Below are 24,733 nucleotides of genomic sequence, written 5' to 3' on the forward strand. Positions count from 1 at the left end.
TGACGCGAAGGCGGAAAAGAAAGTGGAGGGGTGTTGGTTGTGGTAGTAAGTAGGCAGGCTCAAACCCGTACTGTGAAGGGGGAAAGAAAGTAAAAAAAAAAAAAATTTGTAATGCATTAGCTGTTGCATTCATTGCCAAACCGGAAGTGACGTAGGTTTAAATTAAGGCTAGACAATCGAAAAGAGGCCATGACTAGAAAATATCGGCGAAAAAAGCGACCCCTCCCTGTAGAAACGTGCCCAGTTGAGAGTGAAGGAATTAATGTTTTTGGCCAATTTTTCGATATTTGTCGTCAGAAGGATCAAGCTTCAAAATGATATCGATCTCATGAAAATCCGTCGCCTCTGTCGAAAGTTTTAGGAAGACATACAAACATAAATACATTTAAACAGACAGGTGAGATTTATATTATAGATTTTTTCTTTGCCACCGAAGGAAAATGCGACACTAGGTCGGAAGGTTGGGGAGGATCAAGCCAGCATCCGTAAAGGAGGCGTATTTTAGCCTTTCAAAAATTGCTTGGTCAACTCTGCCAGCATTCCCCGGTAGGAGAACATTAGACAGTAAGGAATATACTTACTCCTTTCTTTTTAATACTTACTCCACTCGAAAGACAAGAGGCAACGACCCACGAGGGTGAACCTCCTAGGACTACCCAGAACTATAACTCAGAACGTACATATTCGTGTTGTGTCAGAATAAAGATAGGGGGACATAGTTTTCCAACTACTTTTTTTTATTATTGTATTTGATTAAAGACTAAATTTAATTTCCAAAAGGAAAAAAATATTTGTACACGTGAAAAAAAGTTATGAAAAAAGTTTTCACAGCAAGTTAGCTAATTCAGCTAAATTTTCTGGCCAAATCCAGCGGAGACTATGGCCGAAGCATGAAATAAATAATAAAAAAATTAAACTGGCGAACGATTGCAGTTAAAAAAATAAAATAAAAATAAAATCCGCTTCACCGTTAAAAAAGAAAAAAAAAACAATTAGTTAAATTAATTTGTTGTTGACCTTTTCAAAGTTGCTTTAATTAAAAAAAATGTTTAAAATTATTTATTTGTTCGAAAAAAAGAAAAACACAAAAAAACAAACTATTTTATAAAAATCCAATGTTGCTTTCATTACAAAATTGTTTAATTAAAATTATATTTTTTTACGCAAACTTTTCAATAAATGTTTTTACAATTACATTTTGATACAATTTTTATACAATAAATGTTTTGGTTTTCAAATGGCGCTCACCCAGTTTAAACCATTATGAATATGTCATTTCATTTTCTGTTTTTAATAATAAAAATATATATACGTTCCATGAAAAACTTTCCAGTTCTCATTAATTAAATCGAAACATTTCCAATTAAACAATTACGGATATATTTTCTCTTTCAGTTTTTTTTTTATTTACTTTTTTTATAGTTATTTCCGGAAGTTTAATTTTTTGTTATTATGTTTTCCCCTAAATTTGGCCAGCAGGTGCGTGAAATAAAATGGCGTCTCCAATTTCGGCAATAAAGTGTAGAAGCACCTTACTTTTTTCATAGTTCTTTCCATAAGTAATTAATATCTAGTTTAATTTTTTGGTTATTTATTTCCTACTTAGGTCATAGTTTAAAATACTGATTTCTCCCTCTGATTCTAATCGACAGGTGCTCGAAATAAAATGGCGTCTCCATTGACGTCATTTAATAAATAAAATGGAATATTGAAATTGACAATATTAGAAAACAAAAAAAAATGTAAATTAAATACAGGAATTTTTTAAACAATGATTTTTACCGCGTAATTGTATAAATAAAATGACAAATAGAAATGATAAAAAGAAACGAATTTGTTTGGTACTTCACGGGAAACGTGGACCCTGCGTATACTTTTTTTTTTTTTTTTTTTTTTTCATTGCTGCTCCCTGAAAGCGCATGCACAAAGGGTTTTACTTGGTTTATTTAAAAATAAATTTTGCGGATTTCAAGGAAGGAGCAGCCATTAAAAAAACAAAAAAACTGTTTACGCAGGGTCCACGTTTCCCGTGGAGTTCCCTTTTTTCTTTTCTTTTTTTATAAACAAATAAAGAAAATTGGGTTTGTATTACTGTACACATAGATTCGAAAAAGTTGTCAAAAAACAAATACATAACAAATAAATGTTCAAAGGCAAGATAAGTTACTTTTCTACCAAACTGGATATATTTTTTGTGTTTTTATTCAATGTAACATGTTTATTTAGCTAAAAAAAACATGCAGTGTTTACCGATGTATTGGAAAATTCAAAATGGCACCCGACTCTCTCTTTAACACGGTAAGTTTGGGAAAAGGTGTTATAAATAATAAACTAGACAAAATACTATTAAAAACCACCGAATATATGTCAAGTTATGTCACGGTAACATATATTGAGCGAATTTCTAACAGTATTTTGTCTACTTTATTATTTATAACACCTTTTCCCGAACTTACCGTGTTAAAGAGAGAGTCGGCCGCCATTTTGAATTTTCCAATTTGGGGTTTGTATTACTGTACACATAGATTAGAAAAAGTTGTCAAAAAACAAATATAGAACAAATAAATGTTATCAAAGGCAAGATAAGTTACTTTTCTACCTAACTGGATATATTTTTTGTGTTTTTATTCAGTGTAACATGTTTATTCAGCTCGAAAAACATGCAGTGTTTACCGATGTATTGGAAAATTCAAAATGGCAGCCGACTGTCTCTCGGAGAGGGTACGTTTGGGAAAAGGTGTTATAAATAATAAACTAGACAAAATACTGTTAGAAATTCGCTCAATATATGTTACCGTGACATAAGTTGACATATATTCGGTTGTTTTCTAACAGTATTTTGTCTAGTTTATTATTTATAATACTTTTCCCCAAACGTACCCTCTCCGAGAGAGAGTCGGCTGCCATTTTGAATTGTCCAATACATCGGTAAACACTGCATGTTTTTCGAGCTGAATAAACATGTTACACTGAATAAAAACACAAAAAATATATCCAGTTAGGTAGAAAAGTAACTTATCTTGCCTTTGATAACATTTATTTGTTATATATTTGTTTTTTTGACAGCTTTTTCGAATCTATGTGTACAGTAATACAAACCCAGAAATTAGAAATATTAATGAAACGATATTAAAATTGGCAATAGTAGAAAACAGATTTTTTTTTTAACAATCAAAACTGATATTAAATTTCAATTGTTAAATTCTATCCATATTTTATCGTAATACTTGGAGATCTAATTAATTTATTTACATTTAAAATAAAATAAAATAGTTCACTTTAAATAGATGATCGCAAATTGTGTCACTCAAATATGACTAACTTTTTTTAAAATTCTTTTACAATATTATTTTTTAATTTCAGTTTTTAAATTATATCAATATTTTATAGTAATGCCGTCAATATTTCACTATCCAATCAAATGGCATTTTTAATACCGGTGTAATATGACTTATGTCCCATTTTCTTCCTCATATTTTTGTTTCCTTAAAGTGCAAGAGGGCCAAATGGTGGACATGCTAATACCTCAGCATTTTTTTGCACGTACGACTACGACACGAAAAAAAGGCCACGTGGTTTGATTTGGTAAACTAGAGTTATCCGCCCTTGGCTTCCATCACTTGAGAGAGAGAAGAGTTATCATGTCGTCCGAGACAGAAAAGGCGCAAACCGCCGTCGCAGGCGACATTCAAGATACAATCTTTGCCAAAATCATCCGAGGGGACATTAAGACTGATTTTGTCTACGAGGATGACCAGGTTGGGACAAATATTCACTTTTCCTTGCCATTTTTTTTTATTGCAGTTTGTGAACACGCACCCGTTCTCTATTTGTTGGACGCGTATGTGTTTCTTTTTTTTTTAACTTCGATTTTCTGTGAAGTCCAATAGTGTCGATATTGTTACTTATGCATCTATGTTACTACGCTTTTTTTTTTTTTTTTTTTTTTTGTAAATAGTATTTTCAAGTTAAATTAAATTTTTACGATATTTTTTATTAAATTGTTAAGTGAAAGTACAGAATGGTTACAAAACATCCCCTTCCCATATCAAGAATAGGTTTCTAAATAATATTATTTTTCAGCGTAGTAACATAGTGTTTGTTGTGGACAGTTCTAGGAAATAAGCTTTGTTCGTAGAAATGCTGAACTTAGTTGTTTTTTTTTGGGGGGGGGGGGGAGGCGCATCCGTTAGTCTTTACTAAGAGGGGGGGGACTAAGGGATCGACTATTAAATATGCTGATCGCCACGGAACTCAACACCCAAGGAGTACCCGTTTTTTTTTTTGTTTTTTTTTTTGTCTCGATCATTGTGCACTCACGGGGGACCATGCTTCAACTTGTTTAGGTATTATTATACAAACACCGTGACAGCGTTAGGGTTTAGGGTTAGGGTTAATTCGCTGTCACGGTGTTTGTATAAATTTACCCTTGTTTATTTATAATCATTGTAGTATTAAAGATTTAGGCGAAGTTGTACAACCATCACCCCCGGGGCCCCGGACCCCCCCCCCTGCGTAATTTCTATACTGATACGTTTTTTGGAATTTTTTCACTGGATTATTGATTGGACACTAATTACCCAGATTATGAAAAAAAAAAAAAAATCATTTCGACATTTGAAGGGGGTGCTCACTTTTTAGTGACAACGTTCTGGTAAATCGGTCATCCATTTTCTTTTATTTTTTTTTTCTTCTAAATACGGAAGTGTCTTCGGGAGATATGAAATGGTCGCATGTTGACGAAGCAATGTGTCGGGAGGTGTACGATATGAAAATTGACAACGGGATGGAAAATTATGAAACCTTTCTCCAGCATGTTAGTGAAATTTATGGCACTTGTACAGTTTAGTCAAGAATGAAAATAGCGAAAAAAGGTTATATTGTACGTATCCGTTTTGGACTGAAGATCACCGAAAAAAAAAATGTCATTTAATTTGATCGAGTATTTTTTTTTTTTTTTTTTACAGCGGAAAAACACGTTCTTATGAGAGCGCGTTGAAGTCAGCCATTGTGAAATTTGCTGAACACCCCATGCGGAGATAACTCCATGTAAAGCGCCGACACTCCCTTCCCATCTTTAATTCTAGCTTTTCTTCCTAAAAATCGAACCTTTTGCTCGGTATCATAAATTGTTTTTTCGCTGTGAAAAAAACAAAACTACTTGATGAAATTAAGTGAAATTTTTTTTTTTTTTTCGGAGAACTTCCTTCCATAACGGATACGTACAATATAACATTTTTTCGATATTTTCATTTTTTAATGTTTTGACTAAACTGTACAAGTACCAAATTTATAATACTTTAAAAAATGCTACATTAAATAAAAAAAAATATCCAGTTAGGTAGAAAAGTAACTTATATTGCTTTGGATAACATTTATTTGTTATATATTTGTCTTTGACAACTTTTTCGAACCTGTGTACAGTAATAAAAACCTAAATAAGTTATAACCCCCCCCCCCAAAAAAAAAAAACCAAAAAAACTCGGAACTTTCATAAAAAACAATAAAAAAAAGTCATGTTCATTCTATCTTTTTTTTTTTTTTTTTTTTTTTTGAGAAACAAAAATATTTCTGACTTACAAATGCGGTAGAAGCTCATATCATTTTTACTTTCTATGGTTTTGATATACCCGCGTTTTTATTGCTTACAAAATGGGTGACTGATTTACCAGAACGTTGTCACTAAAAAGTGAGCACCCCTTTCAAATGTCGAAATAATGATTTTTTTTTTTTTTTTTCCATAATCTGGTTAATTAGTGTCCAATCAATAATAATCCAGTGAAAAAATTTCAAAAAACGTATCAGTATAGAAATTGCGCAGGGGGGGGGGGGTGATGGCTGTACAACTCTGCCAAGATATATTTTAAAAGTAAAACTGACATTTTAACTAAGTATCATAAGAAGCAAAATAAAATTTTTCCAAGAAATTATAAAACAAAATTGTTTCATTTTGTGTTAGGATTTGTAAAAATCTTTTTTACCATGTTTTTTTTTTTTTATTAGGATTTTCAGATTTAATTTAATTAAGTATCGTTTGGTCATTAAATTACAAGTTTTTTTTACAAAGGAGTCACCACTTATCAAGAGCCGGAGGCCACTCGAGGATAATGTACAGTGGTCAAGGGGAACATGTCAGTCATCGTTAGTAGTGGAAATTTGGTGAATTGGATTAAGGGGAGGGCTCATCAAGAATTTGTTTACGTTGGACTTGAAGACAACCATGTTGTAGTCAGCTGGAAAGCAGGAAAACGGAACAGTTCCACAGGCGTGCAGTTCTAAGAAAGAACCTTTGTTAATGGAATCTACATTTAGGTTTAGGCACAGCTAAGAGTGGGGGGAAATTATTGATAGTGGTTTCAACTAGATGGGTGTTTTTTTGTGAAAGTCTGCCCAGGAGGGACCATAGATTGGAACTCAGACGAGCACTTGCTATGAAAATAACGATAAAGCAGAGACAGGCTCGCAACATCTCTTCTGTGGGAAAGCGGTTCAAGAGAAGAGAAAAGAGCATCCCCAACTAGGCTACAAAGTCTATTTTGAACTCTGTCAAGGCAGGATAAGCTGCTTCTAGCAGCTCCTTCCCAGATGTGGCAACAGTACTCCATCCTTGAACGCACTTGGCTCTTATACAGGTAGAGAATTGCATCAGCAGTGAAATATCTACTGGAACGGTAGAACGATTCCATCATTTTCTCAGAAGCCCTGGTAACGAATTTGATAGAAAAGCACTTCTCGCAAGGCATGAAAACGGTTGAAACAAAATGATTGGCGGACGTTGTCGAAAGTGCCTCCCCCCCCTTCTAAATTCCACAATTTTCACTTTTTCCTGTTAATATCATCGATTAGAGACTTAAATTTCAGTTTATAAAAAAAAATTGAAAAAAAATTGGCAACTTTTCAGTTTTCAATTATAACCTTGTACTAAATTGAACACGAAATTTGTGACCACGATGAAAAAAAAAAATGGCAACTCTCTGATGTGACCGGAAGGTGAGGTTAGACCGAAGGGGTTAAAAAAGATGGGAAGATTTCTTTACTCCCCTTCCCCTCTAATCTATGTTTCTATCTCCCCCTCTCTCCCATCTATGTATATATCTATCTCATCTACGTATGTATCTATCTATTCATCGTGGTCACAAATTTCGTGTTCAATTTAGTATGTTATAATTGAAAACTAAACATCCAACGTGAAAAGTTATGAAAGATTTTTCTTTTCTTTTTTCTTTTTTTTCTTTTTTCTTTTTTTCTTTCTTTTTCTTTTTTTCTTTCTTTTTCTTTTTTTCTTTCTTTTTCTTTTTTTCTTTCTTTTTCTTTTTTTCTTTCTTTTTCTTTTTTTCTTTCTTTTTCTTCTTTTTCTTTCTTTTTCTTCTTTTTTTTTCTTTTTCTTTTTTTTCTTTTTCTTTTTCTTTTTTTTCTTTCTTTTTCTTTTTTCTTTCTTTTTCTTTTTTCTTTCTTTTTCTTTTTTCTTTTTTTTCTTTCTTCTTTTTTTTCTTTCTTTTTCTTTTTTTCTTTCTTTTTCTTTTTTTCTTTCTTTTTCTTTTTTTCTTTCTTTTTCTTTTTTTCTTTCTTTTTTTTTTCTTTCTTTTTTCTTTCTTTTTCTTTTTTCTTTTTTTTTTCTTTTTCTTTTTTCTTTTTTTTTTCTTTTTTCTTTCTTTTTTTTTTCTTTTTTCTTTTTTCTCTTTTTTCTTTTTTCTTTTCTTTCTTTTTTCTTTTTTCTTTTTTCTTTTCTTTCTTTTTTCTTTCTTTTCTTTCTTTTTCTATTTTTTTTCTTTTTTTTTTATTTTTTTTTTTTATATATATATATAATCTGAAACTTAATCAATGATATTAACAGGAATAAAGTGAAAATTGTGAAATTTAGAAGGGGGGGGCTACTCTCGACAACGTCCGCCGAATATGTTTTTTCATATAAACTTTATAAATGAAGATACAAGATTTAATTATCAATTCAGTCCGTTCAGGTTCGACTTGCAAAATAAGGCCCGACTGGTTTTGCTGGCAAGAAGTCAAGTAGTTGAATCTTTGGAGATAATTAAATTAAATCTGAAAATCCTATTTAATTAAAAGGAAATAATAATTTGGTCACAAAATTTTTTTTTTTTTTTTTTTTTTTTTTACGACCTTTACATGTTAAGAACAGCTCTCTGAAAAGCACTCCCAACCTTGAAAGCCATTCTTAACATGGGGAGGTTGAGGGTGTTTCTTCCGAAAGCCGTTCTTAACATGGAGAGGTTGGGGATGTTTATACTACGCTGGGGCAGGTCGTAAAAAAATACCAAAATAATTTAACACACACACACCTCACTACACCCGGGTAACGCCGGGTACCCCCGCTAGTTTAAAATAAGAATCTTCAAATAAACTGCTAAAATCAAAAAAAAAAAAAAAAGTTACAGCATACGAAAATAATGAAAATGCGCGACTAAAATCATGTTTACATTATCGACGCGTTAAAACAATATTCCTATGTAGTGACGTTTTTGAAGTCGTAAGCATACCCATGTTCAAAGACATTTAGCAAAAATCAATAAACACAGATTTTCATGAAATTTTCAATTCATTTTTAAACTTGCAAATTAAATGTAGGTTTCGTTAAATATATATTTTTGGTCCCCCCGACAAAAGGATGGTGGACCTGTAAATTCACCATTGTCCGTCCATCTCTCCGCACTTTTCTCAATAACTATGCGTTGGAATTTTTTGAAATTTTGCACAAACATAAAACATGATGAGTAAAAAAAAAAAGTAACAGAATGGATTTTCCGGGAAAACTCCGGTTGCCTAGAGATGCCTTTTGGGTTAAAATGGTTAAAATTGACACTTTTGTGCTTATTGAAAAAAAAAAATGATGCCTTGGAATTTTATAAAACTTCCTGAAAAGTTGTAACTGATTTCTATATAATTTTGTTGATCTATACTTCACGATAACTCTTGGGTGTGCCCCAGGGGCTCTTCATGGGCTAATAAAAACACTTCATTCATGGGACTATTTTACCATATTTGTCCAAAATTTTCTGTGTATGTCTATTTAGCAGTTTTGCATGGTGCTGAACTCAAATTTCAATATGTTAAGGCCCTGGGGACTTTTAGGGCTAAATGAGGGTGAGGGGCAAATGATGGCCTTAGTCATTTCTTTTTTTTTTTTTTTTTTTTTTTTTGCATGGTGCAGAACTCAAATTTACATATGTTAAGGCCGAAAACTGCACCGTTTGTTCATTTTCCCCAGAATTTGACATCTCCTGGAGACTTTTGGGGCTAAATGGGGGGGGGGGGACTTAGTCATTTTTTTTTATGCCTCGTTTACAGGAGACCATGCATGCTTCACTTTTTTTCTTTAGGTGTTCGAACCCCTCCTATATTTCATGTTACAAAAATTAAACAAAATAAATTTAGATCCATAAAAATTGCAACATTTTATAAAGCTGAAGTGTTTAAATGATTAAAGTATGAAAATAAAATGCTTTCCTATAAGTTTTTATAAGTACACTTTGAAAATTGATAAATTAAGAAATTATATATATATATATATATATATATATAATTATAAAACTCGAATAGCCTTGTCACGATGTATGTAACCCACTTTCTGGTTTACGACATCCGGTTGCGCATGAACGCATGACCTGCACACTGAAATATTAACGTTATTATTTCAAAATTATTATTTAACATAGGAAGAGTGGGGTTTAAAATAACTTAAATATAATATAGAAATGAACGATGTAAAAAAAACAAAAAACAAAAAAAAAACATATCAAAATTTGAATTTAACTATAATAAGTATTATGGTATCTGTTCAGTGCACATTTACCTATAAGTATGGCCAACCACTTATATAATTCAGTAACTGTAATTGTTTTTTTTTTTTTTTCAAAAATAATCAATTATAATAAACAGAATGACTCATAGAAATCTATATTCTTTTTTCATTTTAATATACTTTTATAGAAATGTTCCTGTTATGTCAAAAAAAAAAATTATTTTCTTTACGTCACAAGTGTCACACTCGTACATGAATTCCATAGCTAATATAACATACTGACCCAACGGGTCACGGGTAGTCTAGTTTTTTATAAAACTATAACTAATAGGAACATAAATCATGGCACTATACCTCTTGGGTGCTTCTATATTATACAAACGAAAAAAATATTGAATTTCAAGTGAAACAAATGGTATTTACATAATTATGTCTCAAAGAGTAACATATCCAAAAATTACGAAAAACGATAAGATAAAAAATAATTATTAATGAAAAAAAAAAAAATTGTGAAAGAAAGAAAAAATTACTATACTACGCTTACTAAAAAAAAAGTTGGCAAGGGAGATAATTAAGTTCTGTTGCGTACATCACGTAATTCAAAATGTCAGATAAAATTTATTCCCCCATATAGACTTTATCGAAAACAGTTTTTCATGAATAAATATTTTTGTACTTTATCTTTTTCCGTAATATTTTGGATATGTTACTATTTGCGACATGACAATTATGTAGGTACGATTTGTTTTGTTTGTAATTCAATATTTTTTTTGTTGGTACAATATAGAAGCACCCTTCCTCGTGACAATGTAAGAATTAGCCAACTTGTACCTTTATTAAGACTCTTAATTTATTTTGGAGCGTGTTTCAGCATTCATGAATGATTTAGCTTTAATTATTTTATTTGGAGTGAAATATTCAAGAAGATAAGAAAAATGGTCGCTATTTTCAAAAAAAAAAAAAAAAAAGATAAGAAAAATGGTCGTTATTTTCAAATGTAAAAAAAAAAAAAGATAAGAAAAATGGTCGTTATTTTCAAATGTAAAAAAAAAAAAAAGATAAGAAAAATGTTTGTTGTCCGACTGTGCTTGATTGCCAGTCGGATTAGGGTAAATTTTTTTTTTTTTTTTTTTTTTTTTTTTTACTCATGTCATGTTAGTATTAGTTATTATGAATGCACATTTTCAGTCGGACATTTTTTGAAGTGGGGGTGGGTATCATTCTGATACATGATGAAAGGGTTTACAACCATTTTTTACCTGAGAATTGTTTTAGCCAAAAAAAAAAAAAAATTAAGGACCACTATGAAAGAAAAATACTCGTGTTTTGCTCGAATGGAGGTGAATTTTCTATGAAAGAGGTCGCAAGTGCAAAATAAGTGTCGGATCTCTAACGACAAAAGAATGCTTGTATGACACTTTTGTCCGTTTTGTGTAAGATCTGTTATCTGTTAAAAGTAAATTGTTGTGATGCAAGGTCTCCATTTTCTTTCACAGGTAACCATGGTAGCAGATCTTCCAACTTCCTTTATATAGTACTGGTGGGGGTGGGGGATACCCGATGTTGCCCGGGTGTGGAGAGGTGATATAGTAAGATTATTGAACAAACCAGCTCTAAAAAAAAATGTTTCAACAGAACGAGTATCTGTGCTCGCACAAAGAAAAAAAAAAAAATTAACCAACAAAAAAAAAAAGAAAAATTAACCAAAAAAAAAAAAAATTAACCACTCATGCGAGCAGAAAAAAAAAAAAAATTAGATGCAGTAGCCAGGCTTGAACCTATAACATTAAGAGGAAAAAGGTGAAAAAAATAGGAAATGCTTTAGTTATCTGGTTCACTGTGCACTTATGAAGTTACGGGCCTTCAAATTAACGCCTTTAAAACGTATGTTGAGATCACGAAGCATGAATGACTTAGCAAAAAATTTTGACGCTAAAACTGACCCCTTTGGTCTACGTGTGAACCTTGTTATTTTTATTTATTTTTTTTTTCCTGAACTTGTCACTTCTCTTATTACGATATTTTACGTTTTAATAATTAATAAATCGTCGACTACAACAATTCTGTCATAAATAGATCACATTTGTTGTATCTTAAAGTCCTACAAACAATTTATATTAAATTATGAAAACCCTTGTTATGTATGCAAAAGGATCGGTCGGAATTTAAAAAAAGAAAAAATAGCCATTACTTTTGGAATAACCCTCGTATTATTCATGCAGGCTTACAATGTCCAAGAATATACCAACTTTTTGGTTTTTTGTTTTGTAGTTTTTACTTTTAGTTGGATGTACATACAGACAATCATAGGTTTCTCAAGAAATAATTTTTTTTCTACATTAAAAAAGAAAAATGTAGGGCGGGGGGGGGCACGAATAGATCACATCAATCCACTGAAACCATCTGTTCTATCTTTAGAGTCCTGAAAAACAATTTATAATAAGCTATCAAAACCCTCCTTATGAAAGTAAAAGGTGTTGCTGGAATAAAAAAAAAAAAAATAGGTGGCATTACTTTTGGAATGACCCTCATGTTAGTCATTCAGGGTTATATTGTTTAAGAATATACCAAAAGGGTTTATATTAAGTGATTTATATTTATCAATTGATATCGAGTGGTTTCTGTCTAGCAGTGGATATCGAGTGGTTTCTGTCTAGCAGTGGATATCGAGTGGTTTCTGTCTATCAGTGGATATCGAGTGGTTTCTGTCTATCAGTGGATATCGAGTGGTTTCTGTCTATCAGTGGATATCGAGTGGTTTCTGTCTATCAGTGGATATCGAGTGGTTTCTGTCTATCAGTGGATATCGAGTGGTTTCTGTCTATCAGTGGATATCGAGTGGTTTCTGTCTATCAGTGGATATCGAGTGGTTTCTGTCTATCAGTGGATATCGAGTGGTTTCTGTCTATCAGTGGATATCGAGTGGTTTCTGTCTATCAGTGGATATCGAGTGGTTTCTGTCTATCAGTGGATATCGAGTGGTTTCTGTCTATCAGTGGATATCGAGTGGTTTCTGTCTAGCAAATCATGTAAGTAAAAGAAGTTGCTGGAATAAAAAAATAGGAGACATTACTTTTGGAATAACGCTCATATTAGTCGTTTAGGGCTGTATTGTTCAAGTCTATACCAAGAGGATTTATATTAGGTTATTTATACTTTTTTCAATTCATATTAATTTATTAAAACCCTCCTTATGCAGCCAAATGGTTTTTAGGTTTTTGTGATCCAATTGCAACTCCTCATCCTTTTCTGTCTAAACTTGTTACTAGTCTGTTTTTCACTCTCTTTAATTGCAGTCCGTGAACCTTACTTCAACATATTTACGGTCCTGGATATGACCTTAAACTATATCCAATGGTGAAGCCCCAGCTTGCGGCTTTGGGGAGTGTGGAGCCACCCTTTAATTGCCATTGCTCCCAGGTCTACTCTGACTCGAAGTGGTAATACCTTTTAGGGTTCCGACTATGCATTAAATAGAATCTGACTTGAAAAACAAATATATTAAAAAATTTCTTCAAAATTACTGGATTCGGCATTAGATGACCTGAAAAGGTTGATATGCTGTAAAACAAAAACAACCAAACCAAATCAACATATTTACTTTTAAGTCTGGACAGTTAAGTTAGTGGGTCCAGTATTTATGACAACCTATTGTCTGAGACAATGGCGTTCTGCATCTAGTCTAGTGCACCGCAGCGTCTGCTGTGTCTTTTAAAGTCAGAGCTGGAGTTGCGTCTCCGGATGTAGTCGTGGGTAGGTTATAATAAGAAAACGTAAAACCTAGGTTAGCTTAGTTATCAAGGTCTCCTCTGTGTTGCAGACAAAGCTGTTGGAGCTAGCACAGCTGCAGGAGTTGACAGAAAGATGTTGCAGTGTTTCACCATCCGTCTATCGGGACTCAATTTTTTTTTTTTTTTTTTTTTTTCCACACATATGAAACCATGGCGAAAAACAAACAAAAAAAAAACTCAAATAACACAAAACCATCTACGATGCCAGTAATTTTTCTCCTTTCTTCTCCCAGATTAGGAGTGAAAATACCCTAAATCTATTGTAGAAACTTAGATAATAAATTGTAGAAAAAACAAATTGTACACCCTTAAAATTTAGTTGATAAAAGGGAGATAATCCACTGTTGATCTTTATTAGTTGCCTCCCCTTTGACAACCTTTTGTTTTGTTTTTTTTACAAATACGAAACTATAAGGCTAACTCAAAGAATATGAAAATATCTACAGAGCCAGTAACTTTTCTCTTTTCTTTTTCAACCAACCAACATGCCCGAGGACGGTCAGAGGACAATCCAACCGAAATGTTGCACAAATAGCAATCAAGATGAGAACAATAATCCGATCAATACAAGAAATACAATCAGCCCTCAGAGCAGTTTTTTTTTTTTTTTGTCGGAGGTTTACTGCTTTTGCCTCTACCAAGGCTGAGATCAAGGAAAACATGGAAGGAAGTGATAAGGACAGACTTGAGAGAAAGAGGGATAAATAAAGACCTGGTCAGAGATAGATTATTTTGAAAGTCAATTTCTAAAAGTCATTATACACATGCCATAATATGAAACTGATGATGACCCTGTATACTTTTCATCATAATTAGTATTCCCCGACTTATCTCTCCCCCCCCCCCGCCCAGTCTATCGGAATGCTTGTATTGTATAAGAACTATAGTTAAGTCTTAAGTTGTAAAGCTAGAGACTTGCAGTGCTCATTAGAAACGCTAATTGCATGTTTTGCGCCATTAGTTCAGGTTACACAAATGAGCAATATAGATCTAGTAACTCGACAAAACCCATAGTCCTTGGTGATATCCATTGGGCCAATTATGAGCATTCTGACCAGTTGTACTGAATTGACACGTTATTTCATTGTTATTTACTGTGGAAATCTCGGAAGATAAAGTGGAAAAGTCTCACGAGGTCAGATGACAAGAATTTTACTTTTTTTTTTTTTTTTTTTTTTTTTTTTTTTTTTTTTTTTTTTTTTAAATTTATAACACTGTAATCGCTCCAGACAAGGTATGAAGCCACTTGATGTTAGAAGCTAACAAGAATGAAAGATGATCATCACAAAGGCAGGAGATGCTTCTTCAGATCTTGGGGGAAGGGGGGGGCTGTAATTAGGAGGAAAACAGTCAACAGGAAAGGAATTCTCTCCCACAGAAGATGCGTTGTGAGCCTGTCGTTGTTCTATAATTATTTCCATGGCAAGTGCTCGTCTGAGCTCCAATCTCTGGTCCCCCCCTCTTGCCAATTTTTCACAATAAACACCCATCTAGCTGAAACTACTGTTAGTAATTTTCCCCACTCTTTATCTGTGCCTAAATCAAAACGTAGATTCCATGAGCAAAGCTTCTTTCTTACAAGTGCACGTCTGTGGAACTCTCTTCCATTTGCCTGTTTCCCACCTGACTACAACTTAGTTGTCTTCAAGTCCAACATAAAACAAATTCCTGATGAACCGCCTCTTAAGTAAGACACTTTATCAGATCTCTAATACTAACGATTACTACGATATTGTCCCATTGATTACTGTACACGCAATAACCCTTATCCCCAAGTGGCCTCCGGGCCTTGATAAGTGGTGATTTCCTTGTAAAAAAAAAAAAAAAAAAAAAGCTTGTAAGTCTTAAAAAGAAGCTACTGGAATACAAAGAAGTAATATAATTAGATGGCACTCTCTCATGAGTTGGACACAAAATGTAAAATCAATAAGCGGGAGTTGTGGAGACGAGCTGACAGCAATAGACGCACTCAGCCTCGAAAATGCGTAGATGTTGCCCTTAGTGCATAGAGGGTTTATGAGAACACGTACACACTCCTAGTTCAACCAACATATGTGAAGCATCGGCATTTGTGTTTTTTGGATCTTTTTTTTTTTTTAATTTTATTTTTGGTCTCTCGACAAAGGAGGGAATTGGACCTAGTAATTCACTCCTGTTCATTTGTTTGCACTTTTCTCAATAACCATGCCTTGGATTTTTTTTATATTTTGCACAAACATTAGTCATGGTGAAAGTAAACTTTTGCCAGAACGGATTTTCCGAGATAATAACTCTGGTTGTCTCCTGGGGGGCCATTGTAGGAGTAAAATTGCCCCCCAAGCTGTTCGTCTATACGTTTGTTTTCGTATTTCTCAATAACCATGCCTTGGATATTTTTGAAATTTTGCACAAACATTAGTCATGGTGAAAGTAAATTTTTCACTCGTGGAGGGGGACCCCGCATGCTCGGCTTGTTATACTTGTGGACCGGTGCACTCTCCATCAATGGTCGCCAAGAACTTGAAGATGAAGGAGAAAGACACACAACATTTGGGATCAGCAACTTGTTGGTGGGGCCACGTGGTGTCACATAAGTGCAGAACCCCATGATACTCTTGCGTCTTTCTTCCCTTTGGTCAAACTGCAATGTATTCCTCCAATAACTCGTTTTACTTTAATTCTTTTCAATTTTTATTTATTTATATGTTTAATTTATTTTTAAAGCAGAAAAAAAAAACAAATTAGTTGGATAAGAATCCAAATACATTTTAACGTTTTATCGTACAATAATAAAAAAAAAAAAAAAAAAAAAATGTACAAATGTATTTCAAGTTTGGATGGGGGGAATTTTTTTTTTTTTACTTATAAAAAAAAAAATTCCCCCCATCCAAACTTGAAATACATTTGTACATTTTTTTTTTTTTTTTTTATTGTACGATAAAACGTTAAAACGTATTTGGATTCTTCAGACTATTACACTTCTCATCTTGAGCGTCATTTTCGCAATGTTTCAGTCAGTGTAACCTCCAACCTTCTTCAGGTTTATATTTCTGTTGAATTCAAGAAATCTGCACAAAATTTGTCTGCAAAGATCCCATAGTGTTAGGGATAAAGTACTTGGTAAAATTCGGTTGTAAGTTACTCTTCTGGAGGTTGAACGTTCAATCCTCAGTGCGATCGACACTCAAAATACAATTGGGAATTATTTAGGACTTCTACCCAGTTATGGCTGATGGAACAAGAGCATGCTACCTCCATGGATTAAATAAAGCGTTCTGTTTGAAAGTTCATGCAGGTTGCAAAGTTCAACATAAAATTTCCCAGAGTTCAACAAAATATACCTGAAGAAGGTCGGCGGTTACATCAACCGAAACGTGAAAATAACTCAAGATTAGAACAGTAGTCTGAATCCCCGATCGTCATCTGAAAAATTCCGAAACATAAAACTTAGTTAACCCTAACCAATCTTGCATACATTCTAATTTCCCTCCAGAACAAAAGAAAAAACACAATTGGTTATGCAACTCCATCTACTGCTAACTGGCTAGAAAGTGAGTGTTCACTTTACATTAAATTTAAATAGAACAGCGCTAACCCTCTCTTCCTCATGTTAAGAATGGGTTTCTAAATAATGTTATTTCAGCACAATCCATATTCTAAACTGTAGAAGTTCCAAAATTTCACCTTAATTTAATACGTTACACTTTTTTAAGCAATGGAAGTGAAACTTGACCCGTGAGAGTTGAAGACATGTGTTGCATGGAGAGAAATGATATGAATTTGTTTAAAGGGGTCATGCAGAGGAGTACTACCTTTCAGTCGGCTTTCTGTAGGATCCTCGACTGGTCTCCATGCACCCAACACTATGTGATTGCGTAAAATAGCACCTTTTGTGGTTGCAATTTGTGAATGACCGTCTATGCATGGTGAAGAGTCACACCTTTCATGAGGTATTAACCGACCGTGTTAATAGGCATAGACAAGATACAGGGGATCTAACGAAGTGACTGTCTCACTTGCCATTGCCTTTCTTTCAAAATTCTGTTGGTTGGAATTAATGTTCACTCGTTTTGACATTCTTATATATTCTGAACTGCAGAAGTGCCAAAATTTAACCTTATTTTAATATTTTTGTTACACTTTTATTTTTTTTTTTTATTTTATTTAAGTGGCACTTACCTTAGGCGGGTTCAACTGCCTTCCTTCGAAGGAAGGAGTTTCATGGGAGTATCAAATTCACAAGCAGTCCCCAGTTGCTGTATATCCTTGTCAGGGGAGATAGCAATGATGAAGTTGAGTTTTTGTAGTGCTTGCACGGAAGTGTCGACATCCCCTATATACAACATGTTATATTGTCGTCTATGTTTGAGAAATGGGGTTGGGGGGGAAAGCAGTGAAGGGAGGGGTGGGATTTCGCTGATGGCAATGTTGTGTCCAGGTTAAGTGTGTGAGAGAGGGTGAGTTCGACTGGCTTTGTTTGATATGGAGCGGGGGGGGGGGTCGCTAATCACATTGATATATTTTTTTTTCTCTTTTTTCCGTTTTCTAAATCTGTTTCTTTTCGCATTAACATTCTTTTGGGCCGTATTTTATCAATTCCTTGTCTCTACCGAAATCATTACACTAGAAAGACTTACAGAAGGGATCACATGAAGGTTGCCAGCATCCTAATGTTATATTGCCGTCTATATATTTTATAGACTTTTACAAAATGTGTGCCATAGTATGTACATTCTTTTGACTGGTTTTTGTAATCTAACAACAACTTGTTAAATCAACAAAGTTTTATTTATTTTACAGTCAAGTATGGGAAGAGAGAATTGGTTGGAATTACTATTCACTTATTTTGACGTTCTTATTCTATTGTATTATGCTTTTTGTACTTTTATCAATTTCAGTCCAGAGATGCATGCCATCGTATGTACACTCCTGACCGTTGTTGAATTAACAAAATATTTCTCTCATTATTTTCTGCTCTTGATTCTTCGATTAAAATGTAGGGTTGACGTCATCGCCAGCAATCAGATTTACATTTGGTTTTACCCAGCTCCGATATTTTCCTACAACATTCTCAAATGGTCACCTATCAGATACTGACCAGGTTCAACATTGCTTAACTTTGGTGATCTAACGGGGGCCGGTGTATTAACATGGCTATGCCATATATAATGTTATATTACCGATAGCACAGCACAAAAGTTAATTTATTGCTTAAAAAAATGTTTCGTTTCTTTTCTCTCTTTTCAGTGTGTGGCCTTCAATGATATAAGCCCGCAGGCTCCTGTGCATATTCTGATTATTCCACGCAAACCAATCGCTCAACTGTCAACATCGACCGACGACGATGAGCAGGTAAATATTAGACACCCGTTTCCTACGTTCCACCCCATCTTTAATTTGGACACATCAGCATATATCTAGTTTTCTTAAATAGCTCAGCCGTGTGTACGGAGCAATCGTTTTGACAAAAACGTACACCTGACGCCAAATGCAAGCAATAAAATAATTATGAAATGCATTAAATTAAAAGTTAAAACACCCGGGCAACACCGGGCACCCAGGCTAGTATGTATATTTACATGTGTATATACAATATACACATGACACGGGATGTTAGTCCTGGGTATAATGTAAAACTACGAGTCCCTGGTGCGGGAGCTCCAGGGTTTTGGGGAGAATGTCACTACCCCTTAGCCGTTGCAGTGCTGGGTCACCTTTGGGCAAGGTGTAGTACCCACTAGCCCTCCTATTTAGGGTTACAAAAATCCAAGCCTGGTCAATTGGCAGATGAAGGAGAAGTCCCAACGGCTTGCGCAGCAGATGAACCAACACAACAGTGCCGACGCACCCAACAAGCGTGATGTACAACTCGACTCGGGTTTGCCTCAGCCATTGGATGCGGCTGATTGCATGTGTGCAGACTGTCCTGGCCCGTCGTTGCCTCTGTACTTTTGCTTTCAGCGGAGAGGGTGCTAGCAGTACTGGGCAAGCTGCTTATTCCTACTTTGCCTAGGCTGGGAGAGAGGTGAAAGTCCTGTGGCGATGGAGTGAGGGTGTACCGGCAGGTGTGATGCACGATTACAGGTGCCACTACCCGGATTTCCTGCCATCAGGTGTCACATCTGCGGCCGAGGTTTCAGAGCTCCGATCACTCACATCACAACTTCGAAACGGACACTAACCGACCTCTGTGTCATCGTCGAAATCGAAGGACTGCCTGGGAGATACAATATGCGCTAGTTTTTACATAAATGTGCACCTGGTCAAGGGCATTAAACAATGAAATAATTATCAAATGTACCAAAATATCAGTTGAATAAAAATTATGGATTCGAAACAAGTACCTGCTGTAAAGAAACAACAAACTTGGTTAATTATCAAAAAGAAAAGTTAAAAGTTTGATGTTTTAAAGATCATTTTCGGCAAAAGATTACACAGGTGTAATCAAAAGCAAGTCAATTCAGTGGAACAACAATTACCAAATAAAATACACTTGAGGTGAGCTACAGTGACAATACTGTCTCAAAAGTGGCATTTCAGGCAACCACAAACGGATATATGATAACCATCAAAAAGGATATTGGTTGTAGGTTGACAATTTAGACCTGAGAAGAATCAACCCATGGAATTCCCATGCGTGCATCACCCTCCTAACAACCAACCATCCATTGTGACTTACAATAAAGATGATATTTTCCTTTAAACACAATAGAAATACAACCTTCTTCTTTTCCATAATGGTCCTGTGTTCGTTATATTAATATATGCTTGAAAGATGTTCTCCAGAGTGACACAGTAGTGTATAATCATGTCAACTCCCAATGAGCGCGGTCCTGGATATGACCTAAAACTATATCCGCTGGTGAGGCCCCACCTTGCGAGCCCTGGGGAGTGTGGAGCCACCCTTTAATTGCCATTGCTCCCAGGTCCACTCTGACCCGGAGTGGTAGTACCTGTTAGGGTCCCAACTATGGGTTGAATAGAATCTGACTTAAAAAAAAAAAAAAAAAAAAAATAGATACTCCATTAAAAATCGTTCCTCAAAATAACTATATTCGGCATTAAATAACCTGAAAAAGGTTGATATGCCGTAAAACAAAAACAACCAACCAACCCAATGAGCGTTGACTCCCCAACAGTCGCATTATTTGAGCACAGTTCATAAATTGCAGAAGCACCAAAACTTTGCTTTATTTTAATAACTGATTGCATAACTCAACCGATGGCAATGAACAGTTAAATATTAGAACTCCCCCTCACCCACCCATTCACGTTCCATAAGTACATAGTTTTCTTCTTGATTAGTGTGACGATAAGTCCTGTGATCATTACAAATGCTGGAATTTTTTTTTTTTAATTTTTAACAAGCCATTCACTTATCGAGACCCAAAGACCATTCAAAGATAAGGGTTAGTGACTGTAAGGAGGTAGTGTAGTGATTGTTAATCGTGTAAGTTGGGTACAACTTGATTATTTAAGGAGACGGTTCAACAAGAACTTGTTTACATTGGACTTGAAGGCTACGATACTGTAGTTGGTCGAGAAGCAGGCCAACAGAACAGTGTTCCACAGGCAGGCTATTCTAGAAAGAAACTTTGTTTGTGGAAGCTGCATTTAGATTTAGGCACAGATAGTGGGGAAAATTGTTAGTAGTGGTTGTAGCTAGTCGAGTGTATTTTTTATAGAAGTTTGACTAAGGGCAGGGCTCTACATTGCGAGTGAAACAGTCGCATTTGGCAGTGATTTTTTCAAAGTGGCGACTAGAAATAATGAAACTCTTATCTTTCGGCGATTGCATTTTTTTCCCCTGACAATCTTCCAATGCTCACTATGAGTGAAAAATATCTTTTCAACTTTTTTTTAATAAACGAGCAAAGTTAAATTATTTAAACAAAAGTTTAATAGAACAATATACTCGTTTTTTAACGAAGGCTGTTGAGAAAAAAAAAAATCTAAAGAAAACAATGTTTATACCTTCAAGTATCAGTATAAAGTTCGTTGTATATTTAGAATTACACTTATTAAAAAACAGATAAATCTTTATGATGTACATATTCAACACAGAACAAAGATGTCATATTCTAAAAATCATGTAGGTTTGGCTAGTAACTTTTCTATTTAGCTAGTAAACGAAAATATTTAGTTGTTAAAGGTCAACTAAAGATAAATTTGTCCATAGAGCCCTGAAGGGGGACCATAGATTGGCGCTCAGACGAGTACTTGCCATGCGAATAACGATAGAGCAGAGACAGGCTCGCAATGTCTCTTCTGTGGGGAGAAAGGTTGCAGGGAAGAGAAAAGGGCATCACCTACTAGGTTTTGCACTCTATCAAGGCAGGATAGGGTACACCGAGCAGCTCCAGCCCCGATGTGGCAACAGTACTCCATTTTAGGACGTACTTGGCTCTTATACAGATAGTGGATTGCATCGGTAGTGAGATACCTACTGAAGCGGTAGAGTGGTCCAACCATTTTTCCAGCAATCTTGGCAACAGATTTGATGTATGCTTTCTATTTCAAATCGGGAGTTAAGGTCAGTCCTAGAAGCTTATCAAGACATGATGATTCCCCAAGACAAGAGCCATTCATTTTAATTGGGGCCTAAAGGAGGAGTGGGGGGGGGGGATCAGAGCGATGCTGATGAAAAGAGAGAAGCTTGATTTTTAGATGCCTTGTTAAGTCTGTTGTGATTCTAGCAAAATTTGGCTAGATAAACTTGTTCACATTTTTAAAAATATTTTGTTAGTTTAATTTAAAAATTTAGAAAACCAAGTATTATATAAATTTATATATTAACTAGCGGGGGTACCCGGCGTTGCCCGAGTGTTTGTTTCCGGGGGGGGGGGAGTTTTACAAAATGTTATGGTAGGTAAGTAGGAAGGATCAAACCCGGAGTCATGAGTAAAAGTAGCAAAATAAAGTGTGAAAAAAAAACAAAAAAAAAAACATCTGCAACGTTAACAGTTCGGCCACCAAGAAAAGTCCATTCCAGTTTAGGAAAAAAAAAAAAAAAAAAAAAAAAACGACTACGGTAGGTCGGCGCAAACGTGAAAATATAATGTGAATTGTCCAGCACGCTAACCACTATGCCACAGAGCACTGCAGCTTAGTTTAGTGATTTTAAATAACTTCACATGAAAGAACTACGAAGCCAAACCGGTGTTCTCTTCTCAACTGTTCCTTGTGAACGATCCCAAACGGTGTTAAGTGGTGGCAGGGGGAGGAGGAATTTATTAGAGAGAAAATATTTTACCACTTCCATTGATCTTAACCGATTTTGGCCGTGACTTCTCAGCAGAAAAAGTATAGAAATCTAAGCTTATCGAGGAATTTGAGAAATAATAAGCCTATAACACACCTCAGATATTGTTCTGCCGTTTGTGCATATTATATTTGCATGAAATATCTTGATTTTTAATCCTATTAATGTCAAAATCCGACGGGAAAAAATGAGTTCATTTTATTTATATAGAGATGACTAAAATCAATTTTTTTTTTTTTTATAAGTATTTATTGGGACACAGTTGTGTAATGGCACAACTTGAGTTGGTGTTGTCTTTGTAAGGGAGATAACCATATTGAATTGAAATAACAATTAAAACCCTTTCCATTTAGTAAGATTTTTCTTTTTAGGATATAAATTTAAAATTTTAAAAAATTGAAATTTCAATAATCTCAAAGATGTTTTTTTTCCAACAACCAATTAGCAGTGATAGGATGACTCCAATATTTTTGCTTGATTCCGATGCAATATCCGATTCTTATTCTTTTCAAATCTTGAAATATTTAGTTATATATTTAGTTAAAATTTTAGAAAACCGAATAATTTATTTATAAAATTGAGTTATATATAAACTCAATTTCACAGCACTTCACAGCAGGTACCTGTTTCGAGCCCATAATTTTTAGTCAACTGACATTTTGGTACATTTGATACGAGGCCATTAGGGGAAAATATTGGAGATGTCTTATTGGAAATCAATAAGACATCTCAAAAGGTAAGTTCTTTTAAGTCAAAAAGTAAATTTCTAAAAATTTGTAAAAACAAAATGAAAACCAATTATTTTATTTTTTTTTATGTAAACATTTTTTGCTTTTTTTTTAATCCAAATTTCTGCCTTAAACATTGTAAAACATTATTGTAAATATCAATGTCGTTTTTGTCAATTATCGATGAAATTATAAAAATTCCTCTTAATTTTGAATACAAAATAATATTTATTCCTCTTAATATCCAGATTCTTGGTCATCTGCTGGTCGTTGCCCGTAAGTTAGCTGCAAAACACGCAAAGGGGAATGGCTTCCGAATCGTGATTAACGATGGCCGTCACGGTGGTCAGTCGGTTTATTATCTCCATGTCCATTTGTTTGCCGGACGCCAACTCAGCTGGCCCCCTGGCTAATTATGCTTATCGTCTCTTCACCAGGATTCGAGAATGTGTCTCCGACTCGACACTCCAGTCTCATATTTTCAGTTTGATTTTCTGATTAAAAAGAATAAAATTTACTCTAAGCAATTCAATGCCGAATTCCCAGAAAATTTTTTTGTTTTTAAATTTAAATTTTGAGTGAATAAAATTTTTACAAAAAAAAAAAAGGTTTTCTTTTTTCATCATTTAGTTTGATTCAAGGGTCGTTCCAAAAATGAAGCATCTTATTTTTTTATCACTTGAAAAGTTGAGCTATCTTTACATCATCAGCGCTCTGATCCTCGTCTGGCATCAGTTGAAATGAATGGCTCTCATCTTCATGTTTTGACAAGCTTCTGAGTCTGACCTTTACTCCTGATCTGAGATGGAACCTGTACATCAAATCCATTACCAAGATCCCTGGAAAAATGGTTAGATTACTCTACTGCTCCAGTATATATTTCGCTGCCGATGCAATTCTCTACCTGTATAAGAGCCAAGTACATCATAGGATGTAGTACTGTTACCACATCTGGGCAGGAGCTGATAGAAGCACTTTATCCTGCCTCGAGTTCAAAATAGACTTTGTAGCCTAGTAGGTGATGCCCTTTTCACTTCCCTGCAACCTCTTTCCCACAGAAGAGATGTTGCGAGCCTGTCTCTGCTCTATCGTTATTTTCATGGCAAGTGCTCGACTGAACTCCAATCTGTGACCCTCCCCCCCTCTTCTTGCCAAACTTTCACAAAATAAAAACATAACATAATTCGGCTATGTACAAGATTTGAATCACACT

At 34.5% G+C, this 24,733-nt stretch overlaps 1 protein-coding gene across 1 annotated transcript; it reads left to right on the forward strand.

Annotated features, from left to right (window-relative positions):
- Positions 1-3,472: 3,472 nt before the first annotated feature.
- Positions 3,473-24,127, forward strand: LOC145267054 (putative HIT-like protein Synpcc7942_1390). The gene is made up of 3 exons (XM_080122999.1): positions 3,473-3,758; positions 18,778-18,882; positions 23,769-24,127. The coding sequence occupies exons 1-3, from the start codon at positions 3,642-3,644 to the stop codon at positions 23,931-23,933; spliced, it is 387 nt and encodes a 128-aa protein (XP_079979125.1). The 5' UTR covers positions 3,473-3,641; the 3' UTR covers positions 23,934-24,127.
- The last annotated feature ends 606 nt before the right edge of the window (positions 24,128-24,733 follow it).

This window comes from Euprymna scolopes, chromosome 42 (assembly GCF_053919585.1).
Source record: "Euprymna scolopes isolate OS-2025 chromosome 42, ASM5391958v1, whole genome shotgun sequence".
Taxonomy (NCBI): Eukaryota; Metazoa; Mollusca; class Cephalopoda; order Sepiida; family Sepiolidae; genus Euprymna; species Euprymna scolopes.

Coding starts and splice junctions, on each gene's coding strand:
- LOC145267054 (XM_080122999.1), top strand. CDS start 3,642: ATGTCGTCCGAGACAGAAAAGGCGCAAACCGCCGTCGCAGGCGACATT. Junction 3,759..18,777: donor TTGTCTACGAGGATGACCAG/GTTGGGACAAAT, acceptor CTCTCTTTTCAG/TGTGTGGCCTTCAATGATAT. Junction 18,883..23,768: donor CGACCGACGACGATGAGCAG/GTAAATATTAGA, acceptor CTTAATATCCAG/ATTCTTGGTCATCTGCTGGT.